The 20,127-nt window shown below is 46.1% G+C and overlaps 1 protein-coding gene across 2 annotated transcripts; it reads right to left on the reverse strand.

Annotated features, from left to right (window-relative positions):
* Positions 1-673: 673 nt before the first annotated feature.
* LOC117076233 (NADH-cytochrome b5 reductase 1) lies at positions 674-7,070 on the reverse strand. 2 transcript variants are annotated; one of them, XM_033199496.1, is made up of 9 exons: positions 6,911-7,070; positions 6,469-6,618; positions 6,248-6,320; positions 5,288-5,394; positions 4,778-4,907; positions 4,014-4,097; positions 3,063-3,148; positions 1,844-1,943; positions 674-1,493 (listed from the first exon to the last, which is right to left on the reverse strand). In XM_033199496.1, the coding sequence occupies exons 1-9, from the start codon at positions 6,923-6,925 to the stop codon at positions 1,321-1,323; spliced, it is 918 nt and encodes a 305-aa protein (XP_033055387.1). In that variant the 5' UTR covers positions 6,926-7,070; the 3' UTR covers positions 674-1,320. The 2 variants fall into 2 exon arrangements, with proteins under 2 accessions (XP_033055387.1, XP_033055386.1); XM_033199495.1 differs by lacking the exon at positions 674-1,493 and having other exon boundaries at positions 1,536-1,943.
* Between the last annotated feature and the right edge of the window lie 13,057 nt (positions 7,071-20,127).

The raw sequence follows: 20,127 nt of genomic DNA on the forward strand, positions 1-20,127 counted from the left end.
GGAGCTTGCAGTGAGCTGAGATCCGGCCACTGTACTCCAGCCTGGGTGGCAGAGCATGACTCCGTCTCAAAAAAAAAAAAAAAAAAAAAAAAAAAAAAAGAAAGTAACAAAGAAGAATCTAGAGAGGCTGCCCTAGTCCTACCCTGGGAAAGGGAGTAGATTGGGTCATGCTCTCATAGCAGAGGAGAAGGGCGCTCAGGACAGATGGGCCTGGGGGAGGCCAACTCTATCCGGGCATCAACAAGTCTGGCCAGGGCTGGTGATGTCAGGTTACTTTTTAAAGAAGGCTCCTCTTCCAAACAGAAAGGCAACACTTTGATTTGTATGCCAGGTTCCCTGAAGGATAAATATGGTGAAGGATGGGCCAAGAGAAGGAGGAAGGGGAAAAGTAGCATATCAAGGGAACACTGTGAGGAGCAGGTGGGCTCAAAAATGTCCCCTCTAATGTGTGTTCTCCTTCCCCCACCTTGAGAGCCTCCAGGAAGAAGCAGAGCTTTGCCTCTGCTGAGACAGCTGCTGAGATGATCACTGAGTCTGCTGGCAGCTAATATTTCAGCACATGGTACAACTTCTCAAAGGTTCTTTGGAACACCTGGGAGAGTTCCATGCTGGCAAACCCTTCCTCCCTACGTCCTCTGGGATTTGGAAACAAGGACCCCAGACACAACAACCCTTTCAATATCACACAGGGGCCTCAGCCCCATTTATTTGCACAGCCAGGGGTTCCTGCCACAAACAGCAGTTTTCGATTATCAGTAGCTGTTTCCCTCTAGCCTGGGCAGGGGCTGAGAGAGACACACATGGAAATGTGATATTTCAGACTCCTTTGAGATCTGAAGAAACCATTTCCTCCTTTCTTGCCATCTCCATAAGATACCTCTGGAAGTATGCTCAACTTATACTCACATGTACAGATTTGCCCATAGGTTAAATAGTGAAGGTTAAGTAAAACCCATTGCACAGACTGTTCCTTTCATCACAGACACAAAGAAGGTGAGACTAAGATGCTATCAAGGAACTAGCCAATCTTGGACCAAGCGTACATGCTCCCTTCTTTCTAACTCCATGGAAGAGACTGATCCATGGGCCTCTTCTGGACCTGTTGCCACGGGGAGATTTAGGAGGCCTTCCAAGGAATGACTCAGCGTTGGCCCTCTTCCATGGCTACAGGAATATTGTTCCTGCAGGTACTATCCAGAGTTCAGCTCTAGATGGAATGAAAATAGCTGAAACTCTCAGGAAAGGAATCTAGGGCTTATAGTGCTTGAGTACCGATGGGGAACAATGGCAGCGAACAGCACCAGGGAAGCTGGAGGATGCTCAGTAGGTGAATCGCATCTTTTGCGAGTAGCCCAGTTTGTCCAAGTTGGGATGGCAGGCCAGCTGCACCATTGGGGGTGGCCCACAAAGCAGTACCAGCACATCATCCCCTGGAGTGGGCAGGTGTTCCCGGATCATGTCGGCAGTCACAAAGCCCTTGCTGTAGGCCCAATCTGAAGTTTGGGGAGAAGAAAGTACTTAATACTCCAGATACATGCTGGCAAGCGGGTGTGGTGCCATGAAACTGGCGAGGGCCCTGAATAGCTATGGAGAAAGTGTCAAGTAGTAGCAGCAGCTGGGAATGGGTATACTAAGCCTTAGCAGCACAGCCATCCCTGTCACCCACCTGGTAAACAGGAACCCAAAGAAAAGGGACCAGGAGATCCCTGTGTCTGTGCACTCAGACTTCCGAGTCGGCAGTGTGAGGCAAGGTTGATTTCACCGAAGCCAGAACTCACAAAGGGGCAAGGCTTTGATTTTGACAATGAGGGGTTAGTGGGATGTCCAGAAATGGGAAGGATACCTTTTGGGGGATGATCCAGAGTGAACCAGAGCTTAAAGCGATTGGGATAGCGGGCCTGCAGTTCCTCCAAGTCCTCTCGCAAGATGATATCCTTTTCTGTCTGAAATGCAAAGGGGAAGGAAAGTCTTTAGGAGTCTTCTCAGGCCCACATAAAAAGTTTTCTGCTATAACAACTTTTTAACTAAGAAAAAGAATGTTGCCGGGCGCGGTGGCTCAAGCCTGTAATCCCAGCACTTTGGGAGGCCGAGACGGGCGGATCACGAGGTCAGGAGTTCGAGACCATCCTGGCTAACACAGTGAAACCCCGTCTCTACTAAAAAATACAAAAAAACTAGCCGGGCGAGGTGGCTGGCGCCTGTTGTCCCAGCTACTTGGGAGGATGAGGCAGGAGAATGGCGTAAACCCGGGAGGCGGAGCTTGCAGTGAGCTGAGATCTGGCCACTGCACTCCAGCTCGGGCGACAGAGCAAGACTCCGTCTCAAAAAAAAAAAAAAAGAAAAGAAAAAGAATGTTAAGGGAATGCAAAAGTTCTAGGAAATAAGCAAGACTTGCAGTGCTTTTAGGGAGTTAGGATAAGGAGAAGAGGGGAACAGCCTTTATCTACATATTATGAAGGAATAAAGATGAATATTTAACCAAGAAGATCTAAGTTTCTGTGCTCCAGACTAGATGCCTTAAAAGTTTTCTTCTTAGCCGGGCGCGGTGGCTCAAGCCTGTAATCCCAGCACTTTGGGAGGCCGAGACGGGCGGATCACGAGGTCAGGAGATCGAGACCATCCTGGCTAATACGGTGAAACCCCGTCTCTACTAAAAAATACAAAAAAAAACTAGCCGGGCGACGAGGCGGGCGCCTGTAGTCCCAGCTACTCGGGAGGCTGAGACAGGAGAATGGCATGAACCCGGGAGGCGGAGCTTGCAGTGAGCTGAGAGCCGGCCACTGCACTCCAGTCTGGGCAGCAGAGCCAGACTCCATCTCAAAAAAAAAAAAAAAAAAAAAAAAAAAAAGTTTTCTTCTTTCCTTGGGGGCCAGCGAAGGAATGTGATTCAGTGCTCTGTCCTTTCTCCTCCTTATTGAAAGAGGACCCTGTACCTTACAGAGGGGACCTTGGGCAGAAGCTAAAAACAGGGCACTGGGCCAGTTCTGCCCATCCATACCGTGTCTCTTAGCCCTACCCACACAGCAACTTTGAAGTCTTAGGGTGGAGGAAAGCAAACCAACCTGGTTGGCAAAAAGCAGAAAGCACTGGGTTGGATCTTCAGGGACTTTGAGGATGGCCCGGATCAGCTGTAGCATTGGGGTGATTCCTGCATGAAGATACCCCACAATGAAATGTACTGGCCACACTCTGCCCTGTCCTGGTTCCTTAGCTGACCAGCCCTTTTGTCTTCATTCTGCTCATTCACCACTGCGCTCCATTTTCCTTTAGCATTCTCATCCTCTAAACTCCTCCTGCATATTCTCCAACATCTGCATTTCCAGGCACCCTTCAAATTCGTATGAGTTCATATTGTAGAAATCTTTCTTAGGAACCAATCTAAGACTCTTCTGAAAGTCCTTTGGAGGCTAGGACTCCAGTGTCACGGATGACTACAAGTACCTCCGGATTCAATGATGAAGGTTCTAGAACACTGTATTTGCAGAGGTTAAGTGCATGTACTTAGGCATTAGGTAGAGCCAGATACTAATTTTGCTCTAGGCCATTACAAGTGAAATAACCCCGTGGAAATCATTTAGCCTCTCTGGACCTCCATTGTCTCTGTAAAAGGGAAAGGCTAGTACCTACTTCATAGATACATATACATGTGTCTACTTTATGTGTCTAATATATAGTAGTGTATTAGACTACACAGTGTCTAATACATGGTAGTGTCCAATGTTAATTTTCTTTCTTCCTAGCTGCTTCTCTCTTCTCTCACCTAAAAACTATTAGATCCATTCAATATGAGGAAAGCCCATTTAATTTGTTTCTCTAATTCCATCAGTTAAAATATTTTTTTGGTTTCTACCTGGTTATGATTTTGTTTTTCATATGCTAGGGAACTCTAAGCATTGCTGGAAATCCCCTGATGAACAGCTTGGCTATGATTACCAGTCTTCAGAGGGTCACCTAGGAATTTGCATGGCAACAGGCAACAATAGTGGGAGAGAAAGGCCCTCAGTGTAATGCACCTGTCCCGCCGGCAATCATTCCCAGTTTCTTCGCCACTCGGGGTTCTGGTGGAGATTTCTTGTTGGGCTGAATGTTAAAATGCCCTGAGAAGTCAAGTGAAGAGAGCAGTGGAAGAATAAAGTCAATACAGCGAACTTAGAAAACAAATGCAGAGTTGAAAATATGCCCGAGGCCAGTTGAGCAGCTGCTATGACATCTGATCCTGGAGCTTGGGTGGAAGTTTGACTTGAGCCAGCCCTGACAATAATATACTTGAGGGACAATGGGGCCAGGGCTATCTGTGAGTCAGTTCAGGGCCACACAGCATTATCAACTGCTTCTGGCAAAGTGTCACTCCCTGGTGAAGGAGACAGGCATGAAGCCAGGTGTGAATCTATTTTCCGAAGTGACACACAGCAGCTCCAGGGACTTGCTAATGCACCCAGCTGTTCCCATGGGAAGGGCTGAAAGCTATCTCTGGCTCTCTCCACAGCTCACCCCGGGGGGCAAATTTTTGAAGGAGGGGAAGAGGGGCACATGTTTGCTTTAGTAATCTCCACAGCTGCCATGGCTAGGGAATTCAAGTGGAGGAGGAACTGCTTCCTGTGGCAAATGCGGCTGAGAAACATGCCTTTCTGTCGTATCAGTGCTATGTTTAGAAGGAAGGGCGGCCCCGGCCCTTACACACAGGCACACACATGGGTACACACAGCCATACTGTGCCAAGAGGACTATGGGAACTGATAAAGTGGGAGACAGGTTCAAGGAGAAAACAGGTCATTACCTTTTCCAGTGTAAGTGAGCAACCCGCTTGGCCCCCGAAACTCCACCACATCCCCAATCTTCAGGCTATCCAAGTACTGAGACATCTTCCCTCCCTCAGGAAATTTGGGGTGCACACCCTTCAGGTAGACCTTATAAGACAGAGAGAAAAATACCTTATTTGGAATGTCAGTGGTTTCTGAGCCCAATGTTGAATAAACCTCCCGGAAGCTGGGGCAGGGATCAGATATGTGCTATCTTTTCCCCATCTACATACTTTCTTTTTTGTTTTTTTGAGTCAGAGTTTCGCTCTTGTTGCCCAGGCTAGACTGCAGTGGCGCAATCTCGGCTCACTGAAACCTCCGCCTCCTGGGTTCAAGCAAGTCTCCTGCCTCAGTATCCCGAGTAGCTCATACTTTTTTCATATCCACAAAGTACATACCATTTCCGGCTATCAGGCACGTCTTAGAAATTTCTACAAATCCCAGAAAGAATGGGTAAGCAGCCCCTGGGTCCCTTCCTAGCCCCTTACCTTGATGACAAGATCCACGTAGCCTTGATCCTCATCACTGGTGACAGGAGTGTACGGTCTGATGACCAGGCTGCCATCAATTCGGGTGGAGAGGTAGATATGTTTCCCTGGGGACCGTGCAGAGAGCTACATAAGGGCTGTCTGTGATGTGCTGCATCCCTCAAAATACTCAAAGAGGGCCGGGCGCGGTGGCTCAAGCCTGTAATCCCAGCACTTTGGGAGGCCGAGACGGGTGGATCACGAGGTCAGGAGATCGAGACCATCCTGGCTAACACGGTGAAACCCCGTCTCTACTAAAAAAATACAAAAAAAATACTAGCCGGGCGAGGTGGCAGGCGCCTGTAGTCCCAGTTACTCGGGAGGCTGAGGCAGGAGAATGGCGTAAACCCGGGAGGCGGAGCTTGCAGTGAGCTGAGATCCGGCCACTGCACTCCAGCCCGGGCTACAGAGCGAGACTCCGTCTCAAAAAAAAAAAAAAAAAAAAAATACTCAAGAGATTTGAGAGAACAAGATGTCTTGCTTCCTGCTGTGGTTCCAAGGAGTTACCAGGCAGGGAAGATTCACCCCGTTGAGCCCTCAGTTGGATCTCTCATAAGCCCCCAGTTGAGGAAACGCTTATTTCCAGGGTCTCCTGCCAGTTACTGCCAGGACCCTGACAGATGAATCAAAAGGGTCTGGGCAATGGGAAAAAGTTAGTAGTGCTTGCTCAGAGGGAGTAATTAGCAAATCCTGCAGGGAAGAGGCAAGACTGTTGAGTGTTAAAGCTGGTTGAGGGCCACGGAAGCAACACCCTAGAGGGGCCCAGTGGCACCTCACAGCTTGGAGGATGCAGAGCCAAGTGGGGGAAGGGGAATGGTGTGTGGAGCAAACCCGTTGAAGCAGCATGTTTCATGAGACCCCAGGAGGGGAGTCACCTTCTGAGGATACCAGGGAAAGGAGCCCATTCCACACTTTCCTTACCCACAGGCAGCCCCAGAGTGTGGTGGGCGGTGGGCAGGGCAAAGCGGAACCTCTTGGTGTTGTGGCTCACAGTCTGGAGGGTGGAGGACACAAGTGTTTCACCAAGCGCGCCTGGCGCTGCCACGTCCCTTGGACATCCCAACCACCGTGGGTGCTGTACCCTCCATGCCAGGAACACTCTGGTCCCCTCCTCCACCCTGCCCCTTTCTTCCCCAACTTACCGTCTTGTCTAGCAGTCGTAGCAGGTACTTTTCATTGGGGTCCAGGAGAGTGACCTGAGGCCGGCGGGACCTCCGAACCAAGTAGGAGCCCACAGCCAGACCGAGCAGAGTGACCAGCCCCACCCCCAGGGAGGCCAGCAGGACTGGGCTCTGTGGGTAGAGGAGGCAGCGTAACCGCCAGGCTGGGGAAGAGCCCTGGGCTTGGGTGGTGACCGTCCCAGGGGTGGCGATCCCGAGCTCCAGCGCGGAGGCATGCCAAGGGCAGAGGGGTAACCTGACAGGGTCCCGAGCCCGGATGTGCGGGATCGGGACCCCAGCATCCAGGGTGGTCCCAGAGCCCTTCGGGGCGGGGTCGACAGCGACAGCCCCTGGTCCGGAGCTGAGTGGCCAGAACCAGATGGGGAGGGGTCCCCCAGTGGAGGACACTGAACGAGGGTCTTACCGGCTGGATCCCCATGACGGAGCACCTTTTCCTCCACCACCCGACAAGCCGACAGATCCCACAGTGCGCCGCGGGGCGGGTCGGAGGGCGGGGCAGGCCAGAGGCGGGGCCGGGCAGGAGGCGGGACCTCGCGGCGCCGGGGGTCAGGAGGCGGGGCCTGGCGGGGGGTGTCTGTCTGGGGCGGGGCCTAGCAGGAGGCGCCGGCGGCTGGGCCTGTTGGGGGCGGGGCCCGGTAGAGGCGGGGCTGGTCCTCCCTGTGCTCCACCCGGAAAGGGAATTCCGCTGCTCGGTAGCTCAGGGTCTCCGGTGCTTATTCAAGATTTTTTAATTTTTTTATTTTTTCGCTCTGTCGCCCAGGCTGGAGTGCAGTGGCGCGATCTCGGTTACTGTAACCTCCGCCTCCCAGGTTCAAGTGTTTCTCCTGCCTCAGCCTTCCGAGTATCTGGGACTACCGGCGTGCGCCTCCACGCCCGGCTAATTTTTTAATTTTTTAATTTTTTTTATTTTTAGTACAGACCGGGCTTCACCGTGTTGGTCAGGTTGGTCTCGAGCTCCAGGCCTCAAATAATATACCCGCTTCGGCCTCCCAACGTGTTGGGATTACAGGCGTGAGCCATCGCGCTCGGACCAAGATCTTTTAAGACGGCAGCTCCAGTCTCTCTTCCCAGCGAAGTGGTCCCTGCCACTTCGACCCGCTTATATCCGAACAGGATGGGAGTTCTGCCTAAGGTAGAACCACGCTAAATTGGGGGATTGGCAATCTCTTGAGTCTGCGGGTGCTGAGCGGAGAGTGTTAACGATGAACCAGAGACAGGCTCAAAGTAGAGCAGAAGGGCCTGAAGTTAATCGCTGTGTAGCCACCTTAGTTTTTCAGCCGGCTCAATTGCAGCAAGAGAATGGAACAGCCCGAAGGAGTCTCTTACAGGAGTGAACAGTGGCATGGCAACTTCATTTCCTGGTACCTTTTGACAAAAGACTGATTTTGTTTACAGCGCCACGCTGTCAGCCTGTCAGGATCATTCAGGAGCTTCCTTTGGCTTCAAAGTCCAAGCTTCACATCCTGATTTGGGTTCTTGTGCCCTTAGGGTCAAAGAAATTGACTTCTGAGGCAGAGTGTACAGAATAAGAATCTTGCCTCTAGCACTTATTGGCTCTGTGACCTTAGATAGCTTACTCAACCTTAGTTTCTTCATCTACAGATGGATATATATTATCTACAGATAGATAGTATCTAGTTCGTAGCCTTGGTGTGAGGCTTCAATTGACATATGCTAACGTGCTTAATGTAGTGCCTGTCATAAAGCAAAATATTCAACAGATGGCAATTACTATTATAACTTAAAAGACAGCACAGAGGGTCAGCTAGGGTTTTAGGAATGAGCTCTGTCTGGGGCACAAGCATGGGACAAGAGGCGGCAGGAAAAGTCATCAGGAGCCGCTGGAGCTACAGATTTCCTAAGATGACCATTCTTTCTTATACACGAGTTTCTCAACTGGAATGACATTTGCTCTTTGATGTACAGTGATGGATGAGATCTCTGCAGATGTCAGTGTCAACATCTTAAACTAATACCATCAGGGTAGCAGGGACATTGGAGCCCCCAGTTTTAAGTTGTATTTGGTGAACTCTGTGAATGATCCAAGAGATACTTAGTTTTCCTTTTCCTCTGCACTGGCTGAAAATGTTCCTAAGACCCCAGTACACGTTCCTCTGAATTTTGGAAGCAGCCTGCACACTGACTTGAGGGAAGTGAGTGCAATAGCGCATGGTGACGTGCCAATCCATGCAGAGAGGGTTGAAAAGGGGAAGGAAGAGACCCTTCCTCTTTTCTGTTCTGAGAGAATGAGGCGATTATGTTTCGGTGCTTCTGACACCCCCACTGCTGGTTTGGTTAAGAAGCCACACTACTGATCCTTGCTACTGTCCTGCTCTGGCTAAAGAGGTTCTAGGCCTTCCTGCCTCTAGTGGATAGATGTGGCAAGAGGGGGAGGTATGGAACCAAAGGAGAGCATAACTACTACCTGGGCTTCTCTCAGTGATTGCATTTTCTGAACCCCAAAGTGACACATTCTAACAAGTATGAGTGTATCACTGGGAACCACAGGACAGAATGGTTGGGTATGGGCTTATCCTGGAAACTAACTGTCAGACTCAGTAATTGTGGGAAAGCTCCTTTGTTCCTGAAAATGAATGCTGCAGGAGTGGTGGGAAGGGGCTGCTGCCTTGAGTAGGATAGAGATGGGACCAGATGATCTGCAGGTCTTCCTGTCTCAGATTCTGTGGAGAATTCCACTCCACCATGACTCACGGTAATCTTTCATTACTCCTTGTTTGGAGGAAAAGATAGGCATTTCTGAATTTTTATTTAACCCAGTCTTTTAAGTTTAGGATTTCTTACTGGGTATATAATAAAGAATAGAAGAGACTGGGTTCACGCCTGTAATTCCATCACTTTGGGAGGCTGGGGAAGATGGATCACTTGAGCCCAGGAGTTTGAGACCAGCCTGGGCAACATGGCAAAATCCCGTCTTTACAAAAACACAAAAATTAGCCGAATGTGATGGCACTGGCCTGTAGTCCTAGATACTAAGGAGGCTGAGGTGGGGGGATCACTTGAGCCTGGGAGATCAATGCTGCAGTGAGCCATGATTGTGCCACTGCACTCCAGCCTGGGCAATAGAGCAAGACCCTGTTTCCAAAAAAAAAAAAAGAATATAATATAATGTAGTGTGAGGGGGAAGTAGAATTTCAAACCTGGGTTTTATAATTCTGAATTAGGATGTAAAACACAGTGGCTCTTTTTAGATAAAATATCCAGAAAGAAGCCTGGAAGAAGACTTGCTCATACAGAGGAGATGGCATGGAGGAATCAGACCAGGAGATGTAATAATGACAAAAAACATTAACATTTATTGAACATGCACAATATAGCAAGAACTGGGTAAATTGCTTTTCACATATTCTGACAACATCCATTTAATCCTGACAACAACTGTGAGATACATATTATCATTAGTAGTCTCATTTTATGGAGTGGGGGGAAGCTGAAGTTTAGGACAAATAAGTAACTTGCCCAAGATCACCTACTAAATGGCAAACTCAGACTACATACCAGGCAGCTTGATGTTGAAAACTAACAACCCCACACCCCTTTTTGAACTTTTTTTTTTTTTTTGAGTCGGAGTCTCGCTCTGTCACCTAGGCTAGAGTGCAGTGGCGTGATCTCAGGTCACTGCAACCTCTGACTCTCAGGTTCAAGCGAGTTTCCTGCCTCAGCCTCTTGAGTAGCTGGAATTACAGGCATGCGCCACCATGCCCAGCTAATTTTTGTACTTTTAGTAGAGACAGGATTTCACTATGTTGGCCAGGCTGGTCTCAAACTCCTGACCTCGTGATCCGCCTGCCTCGGCCTCCCAAAGTGCTGGGATTACAGGCGTAAGCCACCGTGCCTGGCTGAACTTTTTAGTATGGAAACTATCAAACATATACAAAAGTAGACAGAACAATATAATAAAGCCCCATGTACCCATTACCCTCTTCAGCAATTACTAAATCATGGTCAGGTTTCTTTCATTTCTTCCCCAGTCCGTTCCTTCCTCCAGTATTATTTTAAAGCAAATCCCATACTTCATATAACTTTGTCCTTAAATATTTTAGTGTGTATCTTTAAAAGATAAGGACTTAAAAATAACCATAATGCCATTATCACATGTAAAATAATTAACAACAATTACTTAGTTTCATCAGATAGCTAGTCAGTATTCAAAGTTCCAGTTGTCTCTCTTTTTTTTTTTTTTTTTGAGATGGAGTCTTGCTCTATCGCCCGGCTGGAGTGCAGTGGCCGGATCTCAGCTCACTGCAAGCTCCGCCTCCTGGGTTCACACCATTCTCCTGCCTCAGCCTCCCGAGTAGCTGGGACTACAGGCGCCCGCCACCTCGCCCGGCTAGTTTTTTGTATTTTTTAGTAGAGACGGGGTTTCACCGTGTTAGCCAGGATGGTCTCGATCTCCTGACCTCGTGATCCGCCCGTCTCGGCCTCCCAAAGTGCTGGGATTACAGGCTTGAGCCACCGCGCCCGGCCTAATATGCTAATATCAACAGAAAATACAAAGTACCTAGGAAATAAAAATAACAAAGGAGGTACAGGACTCTCATGAGAAAATTGTCAAATATCTTTAAATGACATATAAAGAAGTCTTCCCATTTCAGTGGATGGCAACTCCATCCTTCCAGTAGTTTGGACAAAAACTTTGCAGTTATCCTTACTCCTTTTCTCAATACTTACAACCAATTTTCAGAAAATCCTTTTGGTTTCATCTTCAAAATATATTCAACATTTGGCTGTTTTCACCGCTTCCATTGCCACCACTCTGGTCTAAACCACCATCTTTTCTTGCCTGGATTCCTGCAGAAGCGTCCTCATTGGCCCTGTTTCCATCCTGGTTCTTCTATAATCTAGTCTCTACATAGTAGGCAGAGTATTACTTTTATAACTTCAGCCAGATCATGCCAAACCCTTCACTGGAAACCCTGCAATTCTTCTGCTTCACACTTGTTTATCTTCATTGTCTCTCTCCAGCTTTAGTATGTAAGCTCCATGAGGGTTGCAAACTTGGTCTGTTTACCGATGAACCTCAAGTGGCTAGGATAATGCAAATAATAAAAAAGGCAATTATTTGTTCTAGGAAAAAAATTACACACAAACTATAATCACAGAGCGCTACTGTTTAATCAAGAGGTCAAACAATTCCCAAGCACAGTGAAGCTTCTAGGCCGACTTGCCACATCTCCATAAATCCAGTCGGTCAGGAAACAGTGGGCCCTTGAGTACCCATGACACAGCAAGCAGCATGGGCTTAACAGTTCCCCTTTCCCCGAAAGTTCCAAGAGGGAACTTGGTGAACTGTAGCAATGTTGAGTGGGCCTGGGTGGATGCTGAGCACACAGGGGATCTGTCTCACAGCTGAGAAATGCTAAGCTTAGGAAAGCCCCATTCTTATAAGGGGACTGCTAGCAAGCCGGCCCAATCTTTGCCCCACAGGGAGACATTATCTTTATTTTTCTGGTTAGCAAAAAATATCTGGGGAGGGAGAAGTGGGGAGATCTTACTATCCCTTAATATGGCTGGAGAACCATGTTTCTAAATCTCTCCCAGAGGGAGTCACTCTCTTAATAAACAAATCTGCCCTCTGCCAAAGGAAGACACTACCTCTAGCTTCTAAGGCTGTTTGCTGCCCAAACATCCTGGAAAAGATAGTCTGAGATGTACAAATGTTTTGGAGAATTGTCTCACAACTACTTGTTCAGCAGTGAGTATTTTACAAAAGCATCATAATGTAAGCATTAATTTAACTATATTGAAAGAATGGGGCTGGGTGAGGTGGCTTACACCTGTAATCCCAACGCTTTGGGAGGCCAAGGCGGGTGGATCACCTGAGGCCAGGAGTTCGAGACCAGCCTGGCCAACATGGTAAAACCTCGTCTCTACTAAAAATACAAAAATTAGCCAGGCGTAGTGGTGGGCGCCTGTAATTCCAGCTACTCGGGAGGCTGAGGCACGAGAATCGCTTGAACCCAGGAGGCAGAGGTTGCAGTGAGCTGAGATTGTGCCACTGCCCTCCAGCCTGGGTGACAAAGTGAGACCCTGTCTCAAAAAAAAAAAAAAAAAAAAAGAAAAAGAAAAAGAAATAAGAAAGAAAGAAAGAATGGGAGAAAGATAAATGCATACTTGTTGAGTTGGATAAAAGGACATGTCCTAACATGACAAGGAATTGTCTATAAAACAAACATTTAAAAATGACAGTGTAAGTATATTATTTAGAAAGATGGATGCAACACTAGAGGAAATAGTAGAAAGCATTATAGTTATGTTTAGGGAACAGAACTAGGGAAAAGGGAGGTGGGGCTGTTTTTCTCTTTCTCTCCCCTTCCTCCTTTCGTTCCTTCCTCCCCTCCTCCCCTCCTTCTCCTCCTCCCCTCCTCCCCTCCCTTCCTTCCTTCCTCCTTCCTTCCTTCCTTCCTTCCTTCTTTCCTTCCTTCCTTCCTTTTTTTTTTCTTTCTTTCTTTCCTTTCTGTCTTTCTACAGAGTTTCGCTCTTGTTGCCCGGGCTGGAGTGCAGTGGTGTGATGTCGGCTCACTGCAACCTCTGCCTCCAGGGTTCAAGCAATTCTCCTGCCTCAGCCTCCTGAGTGGCTGGGATTACAGGCATGTACCACCACACCCAGCTAATTTTGTATTTTTAGTAGAGATGGAGTTTCTCCATGCTAGTCAGGCTGGTCTGTAGCTCCTGACCTCAGGTGATCCGCCTGCCTCGGCCTCCCAAATTGTTGGGATTATAGGCTTGAGCCACCATGCCCAGCTGGGGCTGTTTTTCATTATAATCCTTTTGTTGATAATTTTTAAAAAATCTCCAATGATCTGTGATCATGCCTTATTGAACCTGACCGATCAGCAGCCTTTGATCCAGCTGATTATTACCTACTTTTGAAGCACTGTCTTTACAGCACACTCAATTGGTTTTCCTCCTACCTCTGTATCTACCCTTTCCCACTCTCTTTTCTTGGTCCCCCTTCATCTGCTCTACCTCTTGATGTTGAAAGGATTCAGGGCTTGGTCCTGGCCAATCTCATGGCTTTATATGGTGACAAATCTCAAATTGTGCAACCAGGAAGTCATTAGAAATCGTGACAATAACAAGTTTGGTTGAGTGGTAGAGGTAAAATCTTGGTTGGAGGGAGTCAGAGAGAGAAGTTCATAGATTTATAAAATATAGGTATAATCCTTTCAAGGATTCAGATTATTTTTACACTATAAATCCCAAGTGCTTATATTGACCAAACACAAATCTAAATGTAAAGACTTTACATTCATGAATTTTCCCTTATAAATATTTTTCCAGACATGTTTTATATACCATGACATATTCGTTGAACTAGTGGTTTTACCTTTTGTGGTGGAAAGAATTTCTTTTGATCCATCTGCTGTTTGAAGAATCTATTCTCTCCTTGCATCATTTTGACACTCTCTGCTTTTAGGACAACTGTTTAAATGTGGTCTCACCCTGTCACGGAAGCTATTGCTGATTTATCAAAGAGCAGGGTTTCTCAACCTTGTGGCTATTCACATTTTAGACTGGTCAATTCTTTGTTGTCAAGGGCTGTTCTGCCCATCATAGTTTGCTTAGCAGTATGAACTAGAAGTATCCAAGACAGGTCTCAACCAACTCAGAAAGTTTATTTTGCCAAGGTTAGGGATGCACCTGTGACACAGCCTCAGGAGGTCCTGACTACGTGTTCCAAGGTGGTCAGAGCACAGCTTGGGTTTATACGTTTTAGGGAAACAGAAGACATCAATCAACACATGTAAGATGTACTTTGGTTTGGTCCAGAAAGGCAGGACAACTTGAAGCAGGGGCTTCCAAGTCATAGGTGGATAAGAGACAAATGGTTGCATTATTTTGAGTCTTCCATCAGCCTTTCACTGAATATGCAATTTACATGTGAGGTGGGGATAGAGGAATGATCACTTATGCCTTAGTTTGGCTCAGTGAATCTGCATTTTTACATAAACAAGAAGTCAGAGGGATACGTAAGATATGCATTTGTCTCAGGTGAGCAGGATGACTTTGAGTTCTTTGTCCCGCATCTTTGAAGAGAAGCTATCAATTTACATTGCCAAGGTGAAATTCAACAGAACTGTTTTAGGGTAAAGATCCTGAGGCCCACAAGGAATTTCCTTGCGGGCAAATTGTGAGGAAGGTATATAGCTTTAAAAAACAAAAATCTTGGCCGGGCGCGGTGGCTCAAGCCTGTAATCCCAGCACTTTGGGAGGCCGAGACGGGCGGATCACGAGGTCAGGAGATCGAGACCATCCTGGCTAACACGGTGAAACCCCGTCTCTACTAAAAAAAACCTAGCCGGGCGAGGTGGCGGGCGCCTGTAGTCCCAGCTACCGGGAGGCTGAGGCAGGAGAATGGCGTAAACCCGGGAGGCGGAGCTTGCAGTGAGCTGAGATCGGCCACTGCACTCCAGCCTGGGCGACAGAGCAAGACTCCGTCTCAAAAAAAAAAAAAAAAAAAATCTTTGTAGCTATCTTATTTAGGAATAAAATGGGAGGCAGGCTGGGCGCGGTGGCTCATGCCTACAATCCCAGCACTTAGGGAGGCTGAGGCGCGTGGATTGCCTGAGGTCAGGAGTTCGAGACCAGCCTGGCCAACATGGTGAAACTCCGTCTCTACTGAAAATAGAAAAATTAGCTGGGCTTGGTGGTGGGGACCTGTAATCCCAACTACCTGGGAGGCAGAAGCAGAAGAATTGCTTAAACCTAGAGGGCAGATGTTACAGTGAGCCGAGATTGTGCCACTGCAATCCAGCCTGGGCAACAAGAGGGAAAACTCTGTCTCAAAAAAAAAAAAAAAAAAAGGGAGGGAGGCAGTTTTGTCTGATCGACACGGTTCCCAGCTTGACTTTTCCTTTTGGCTTAGTGATTTTGGGGTCCTGAGATTTATTCTCCTTTCACAGCGGCATCCCCAGCTATTGCACTAGATGTCGACAGTATCCTCTAGCTGTGACAACCAAAAATATCTCCAGACATTGCTGAATGTCCCCTGGGAGGAAAATTGCTCCTGATTGAGAACTACAGTTAAAAAGAGGACCCTGGAACAATGGAATGCAGGGAGGCTGGGAAGAAGGTATATGCAGGGCGTGGGTAGAGTGGAACTAGGGAAGCAAAATCAAACACTTCTTGGTGGACTCATTTTATTTTTGCTTTTGCTCTGTTCTTTGCCACTCTTTGTTGTTTAAAGCAGCCCAAGTTTCAGCATCTGTTTTTCAGCATCTGCTATACTTCTTGCATGTCTTTCCTGCCATGGTAGCGGCTGGGGTGAGAAGCCAATATCTGGAGGGAATTAGTGCCTTCCATGGGCACAGAAAGAGCCCTGGAAATAACTGAGAATGATTGTTTCTTTCTTTCTTTTTTCTAATTGTTTCTTTAATCTTTGTTTTCCTGCCCACTACCCCTCATTATGAGTGGTGCTGTGCCTTGATCAGTCTTTGCTAAGGACATGGTCTGAATCAAGTCCAAGTTCTCCATGCCTCTTTGAGCCTTGAAATTTGTCAAAGAATAAAGGGAAATGGTATCCCAGGAAGTGAGTAGAGTGTAGGATGGCCAGTAGCAATGAGCTGGCAGATGTACGCAGTGGCTAGATGGCATTCTTGCGAAGAATTAGGAGTTAACCCTTTAAAAGATGATGATACTGATGGTATTAGCTAATATAAACAAGCCCTTAGTACATGCCTGCTACTGTTTTAAGTGTGTTTCATTAATTAAATCATTTAATTTTCACAACCTCATGAGTAGGAGATATTTTTATTCCTGTATTAGAGATGAGAAAAAAATGCCCAGAGGGGTCAAAATAACTTGCTCAAGAGGCAGAGCTATTTTTTTTTATTCATGCACCCTGCCTTCAAATCCTCATTCTTAAGGCCAATGATATTTACAAACCACATGGTCACTCTGGAAAATGCCAGTGACATTGAACAAGGTTCCTATGGAAGTTGGGGATGCTTTGTTAGATTTTTGTTGCTTTTGTTTTGCCTTTAGTAATATCTGCAGTGGCTGGATTGTTTTCAGTGGGGAGATTTCCTCAGGTACTAGGACAAGGTTTCTGATAAGCATGAGAGGTCATCAGGGCTCCTCATGTCTTGATAAGATAACACTGACACTGAGTACTGACCCACACATTGAACTGCTTCCATCTCCTACCACACCTCACCTCCCTGATATCTTTTCTTCCATGCTTACACAGATTTAACTCAGTGGTGCATCCCTATAGTCATTGCCTTGCATATATTTCTAACTTCTTTGCTTCTCAATTAATTGTATAAGATTGGAAAATCCACAACAGAGTTTAAATCCAATGGTCAATCTTCTCTATTCTGAGCCTTCACCTATTTAGCTCACCATGGCTGGGGGAAACACACAACCGTGCTGATTGACATCATGTTCAATTCATAATCAAGAGCCTTGAGTAGGCCCTTAATGTTGTCTATAATGCCTCCCTAATCCATTCTGTCTCATATTCTCATAGACAATTTCCCACCTTCTCTATCCTCTAAGTCTCCAATACCTTTTCTCCATCGTCACTCTCAATTGATAACTTTACCTTTTTTTCACTGCGAAATTAAAGCAATCAGAAGAGAACTTCTATAGACTCCCTCCACCATATCTACCCAGCCAACAGCTTTAGCACCCATATACTCTGCCTTCTCCACCTGTTACCATTAGTTAATTTAAAATCACTCCCTCTGCTCAAGCACTGGATCTCATCTCCCTTCCTCTAACGAAGAATATTGCTGTACAATTCTCCTATAAATAAATTACCAGCGATTTATTTATTGGCTTCCTTCCTTCATAGCAATCAAGTTTGCCACATTGATTGACTTTTCCTTTCCCAAAAGATTTCTCTGTGGTGGGTGACACTGTTGGATAGCATTTTACCCACAGTAGAACTTCTTTCAAAATTGGAGTCAGTCCTCTCACATCCTGCTGCTGCTTCATCAATTAAGTTTACATAATGTTCTAAATCCTTTGTTGTCATTTCCATGTTCATAACATCTTCACTAGCAGTGGATTCCATTTCAAGAACCCCGCTTCTTTGATCATCTGTTGTGGGAAGTCAGGGACCCCGAATGGAGGGAGTGGCTGGAGCCATGGCAGAAGAACATAAATTGTGAAGATTTCATTTTAATATGGACATTTATCAGTTCCCAAATCATACTTTTGTAATTTCTTATACCTGTCTATACTTCAATCTCTGAAAGTAAGTTTTGGAGATTTCATTTTAATGTGGACATTTATCAGTTCCCCAAAATAATGCTCTTATAATTTCTTATGCCTGTCTTTAATCTCTTAATCCTGTTATCTTCGTAAGCTGAGAATATACATCACCTCAGGACCACTATTGTGTTAGCTGTACAAATTGATTGTAAAACATGTGTGTTTGAACAATATGAAATCAGTGCACCTTGAAAAAGAAGAAAATAACAATGATTTTCAGGGAACAAGGGAAGACAACCATAAGGTCTGACTGCCTGAGGGGTCAGGCAAAATAGAGCCATATTTTTCTTCTTGCGGAGAGCCTATAAACAGACGTGGAAGTAGGGAAGATATCACTAAATTCTTTTCCTAGCAAGAAATATTAATAATTAATACCCTGGGGAAGGAATGCATTCCTGGGGGCAGGTCTATAAATGGCTGCTCTGGGAGTGTCTGTCTTATGCGGTGAGATAAGGACTGAGATACGCCCTGGTCTCCTGCAGTACCCTCAGGCTTATTAGGATGGGGGGAAAAACCCACCCTAGTAAATTTGAGGTCAGACCTGTTCTCTGCTCTCAAACCCTGTTTTCTTTTGTTTAAGATGTTTATCAAGACAATATGTGCACAGCTGAACATAGACCCTCATCAGTAGTTCTGAATTTGCCCTTGTCCTGTTTCCTCAGAAGCATGTAATCTTTGTTCTCCTTTTTGCCCTTTGAAGCATGTGATCTTGTGACCTATTCACTGTTCTTGCACCCCCTCCCCTTTTGAAATCCTTAAAACTTGCTGGCTTTAAGGCTCAGGTGGGCATCACGGTCCTACTGATATTTTACCCTGGAGGCGCAGGTGTAAAATTCCTCTCTTTATACTCTTTCTCTTTATTTCTCAGCCAGCCAACACTTATGGAAAATAGAAAGAACCTATGTTGAACTATTGGGGGCTGGTTCCCCCGATAATCATCCATAAGAAGTAACTCCTTACCTGTTCAAGTTTTATCATGAGATTACAGCAATTCAGTCTTATCTTCAGGCTTTACTTCTAATTCTAGTTCTCTTGAACCAGAGGTACCACCTCTGCAGGTACTTCCTCCATTGAAGTCTTGAAGCCTTCAAAGTCATTCATGAAAGTTAGAATCAACTTCTTCCAAACTCTTGTCATTGTTGATATTTTGACCTTCCCTCATGAATAAGAAATGTTCTTAATGGCATCTGAAATGGTAAATGCTTTTGAGATTTTTCAACTTATTTTTCCCAGGTCCATCAGAGGAATCTTGCAACTATCACCTCACTAGGCCGGGTGCAGTGGCTCATACCTGTAATCCCAACACTTTAGGAGGCTGAAGTCAGCAGATCACTTGATCAGGAATTCCAGACCTGCCTGGGCAACATAGTGAAACCCTGTCTCTACTGAAAATAAAAACAATAGCCATGCGTGGTGGCGGATGCCTGTAACTTTTGCTACTCAGGAGGCAGAGGCAGGAGAATCGCTTGAACCCTGAAGGTAAAGGTGGCAGTGAGCCGAGATTGTGCCACTGCACTCCAGCCTGGGTGATGGAGTGAGACTCCATCTCAAAAACAAACAAACAAAACCAAAAAACTATAGCCTTATTAAATGTATTTCTTAAATAATAAGACTTGAAAGTCAAAATTACTTCTTGATTCATCCATAGATGGCAGAATGGATGTTGTGTTGGCAGGCATAAAAACAATATGAATCTTCTTGTACATCTCCATCAGAGTTCTTGGGTGATCAGGTGCATTGCCAATGAACAATAATGTTTTAAAAGGAATCTTTTTTTTTTTTTTTGAGCAACAGTTCTCAACAGTGGGCTTAGAATATTCAGCAAACCATGCTATCAACAGATGTGCTGTCATTCAGGCTTTGTTATTCCATTTCTAGAGCACAGGTAGAGAAGATTTAGCATATTTCTTTAGGGCCCTGGGATTTTTGGAATGGTAAATGAGCATTGGCTTCAACTTAAAAACCACCAGCTGCATTGGTCCCAAAGAAGAGAGTGAGCCTGTCTTTTGATGCTTTGAAGCCAGGCATTGACTTCTCCTCTCTAGCTATGAAAGTCCTAGATGGCATCTTCTTCCATCAGAAGGCTGTTTCATTCATGTTGAAAATCTGTCGTTTAGTGTAGCCACCTTCATCAATGATCTTAGATCTTCTGGATATCTTGCTACACTTCAGCTCTTGCTGCTTCACCTTGCACTTTTACATTATGGAGAGGGCTTCTTTCCTTAAACTTATGAACCAATCTCTGCTAGCTTCAAACTTTTATTCTGCAGCTTCCTCACCTCGCTTAGCCTCCATAGAATTGAAGAGAGTTAGGGCCTTGCTCTGGATTAGGCTTTGGCTTAAGGGAATGTTTTGGCTGGTTTGATCTATCCAGACTAC

Source organism: Trachypithecus francoisi, unplaced genomic scaffold (genome assembly GCF_009764315.1).
Source record: "Trachypithecus francoisi isolate TF-2019V2 unplaced genomic scaffold, Tfra_2.0 Lachesis_group5, whole genome shotgun sequence".
Taxonomy (NCBI): Eukaryota; Metazoa; Chordata; class Mammalia; order Primates; family Cercopithecidae; genus Trachypithecus; species Trachypithecus francoisi.

Bases quoted from the DNA above. Each gene is read 5' to 3' on its own strand.
- LOC117076233 (XM_033199495.1), bottom strand. The intron at 5,395-6,247 runs GTAAGGAAAGTG...CACGGTCCCCAG, and splicing joins CACTCTGGGGCTGCCTGTGG to GGAAACATATCTACCTCTCC. The intron at 1,944-3,062 runs GTTGGTTTGCTT...TTTGCATTTCAG, and splicing joins TTCTGCTTTTTGCCAACCAG to ACAGAAAAGGATATCATCTT.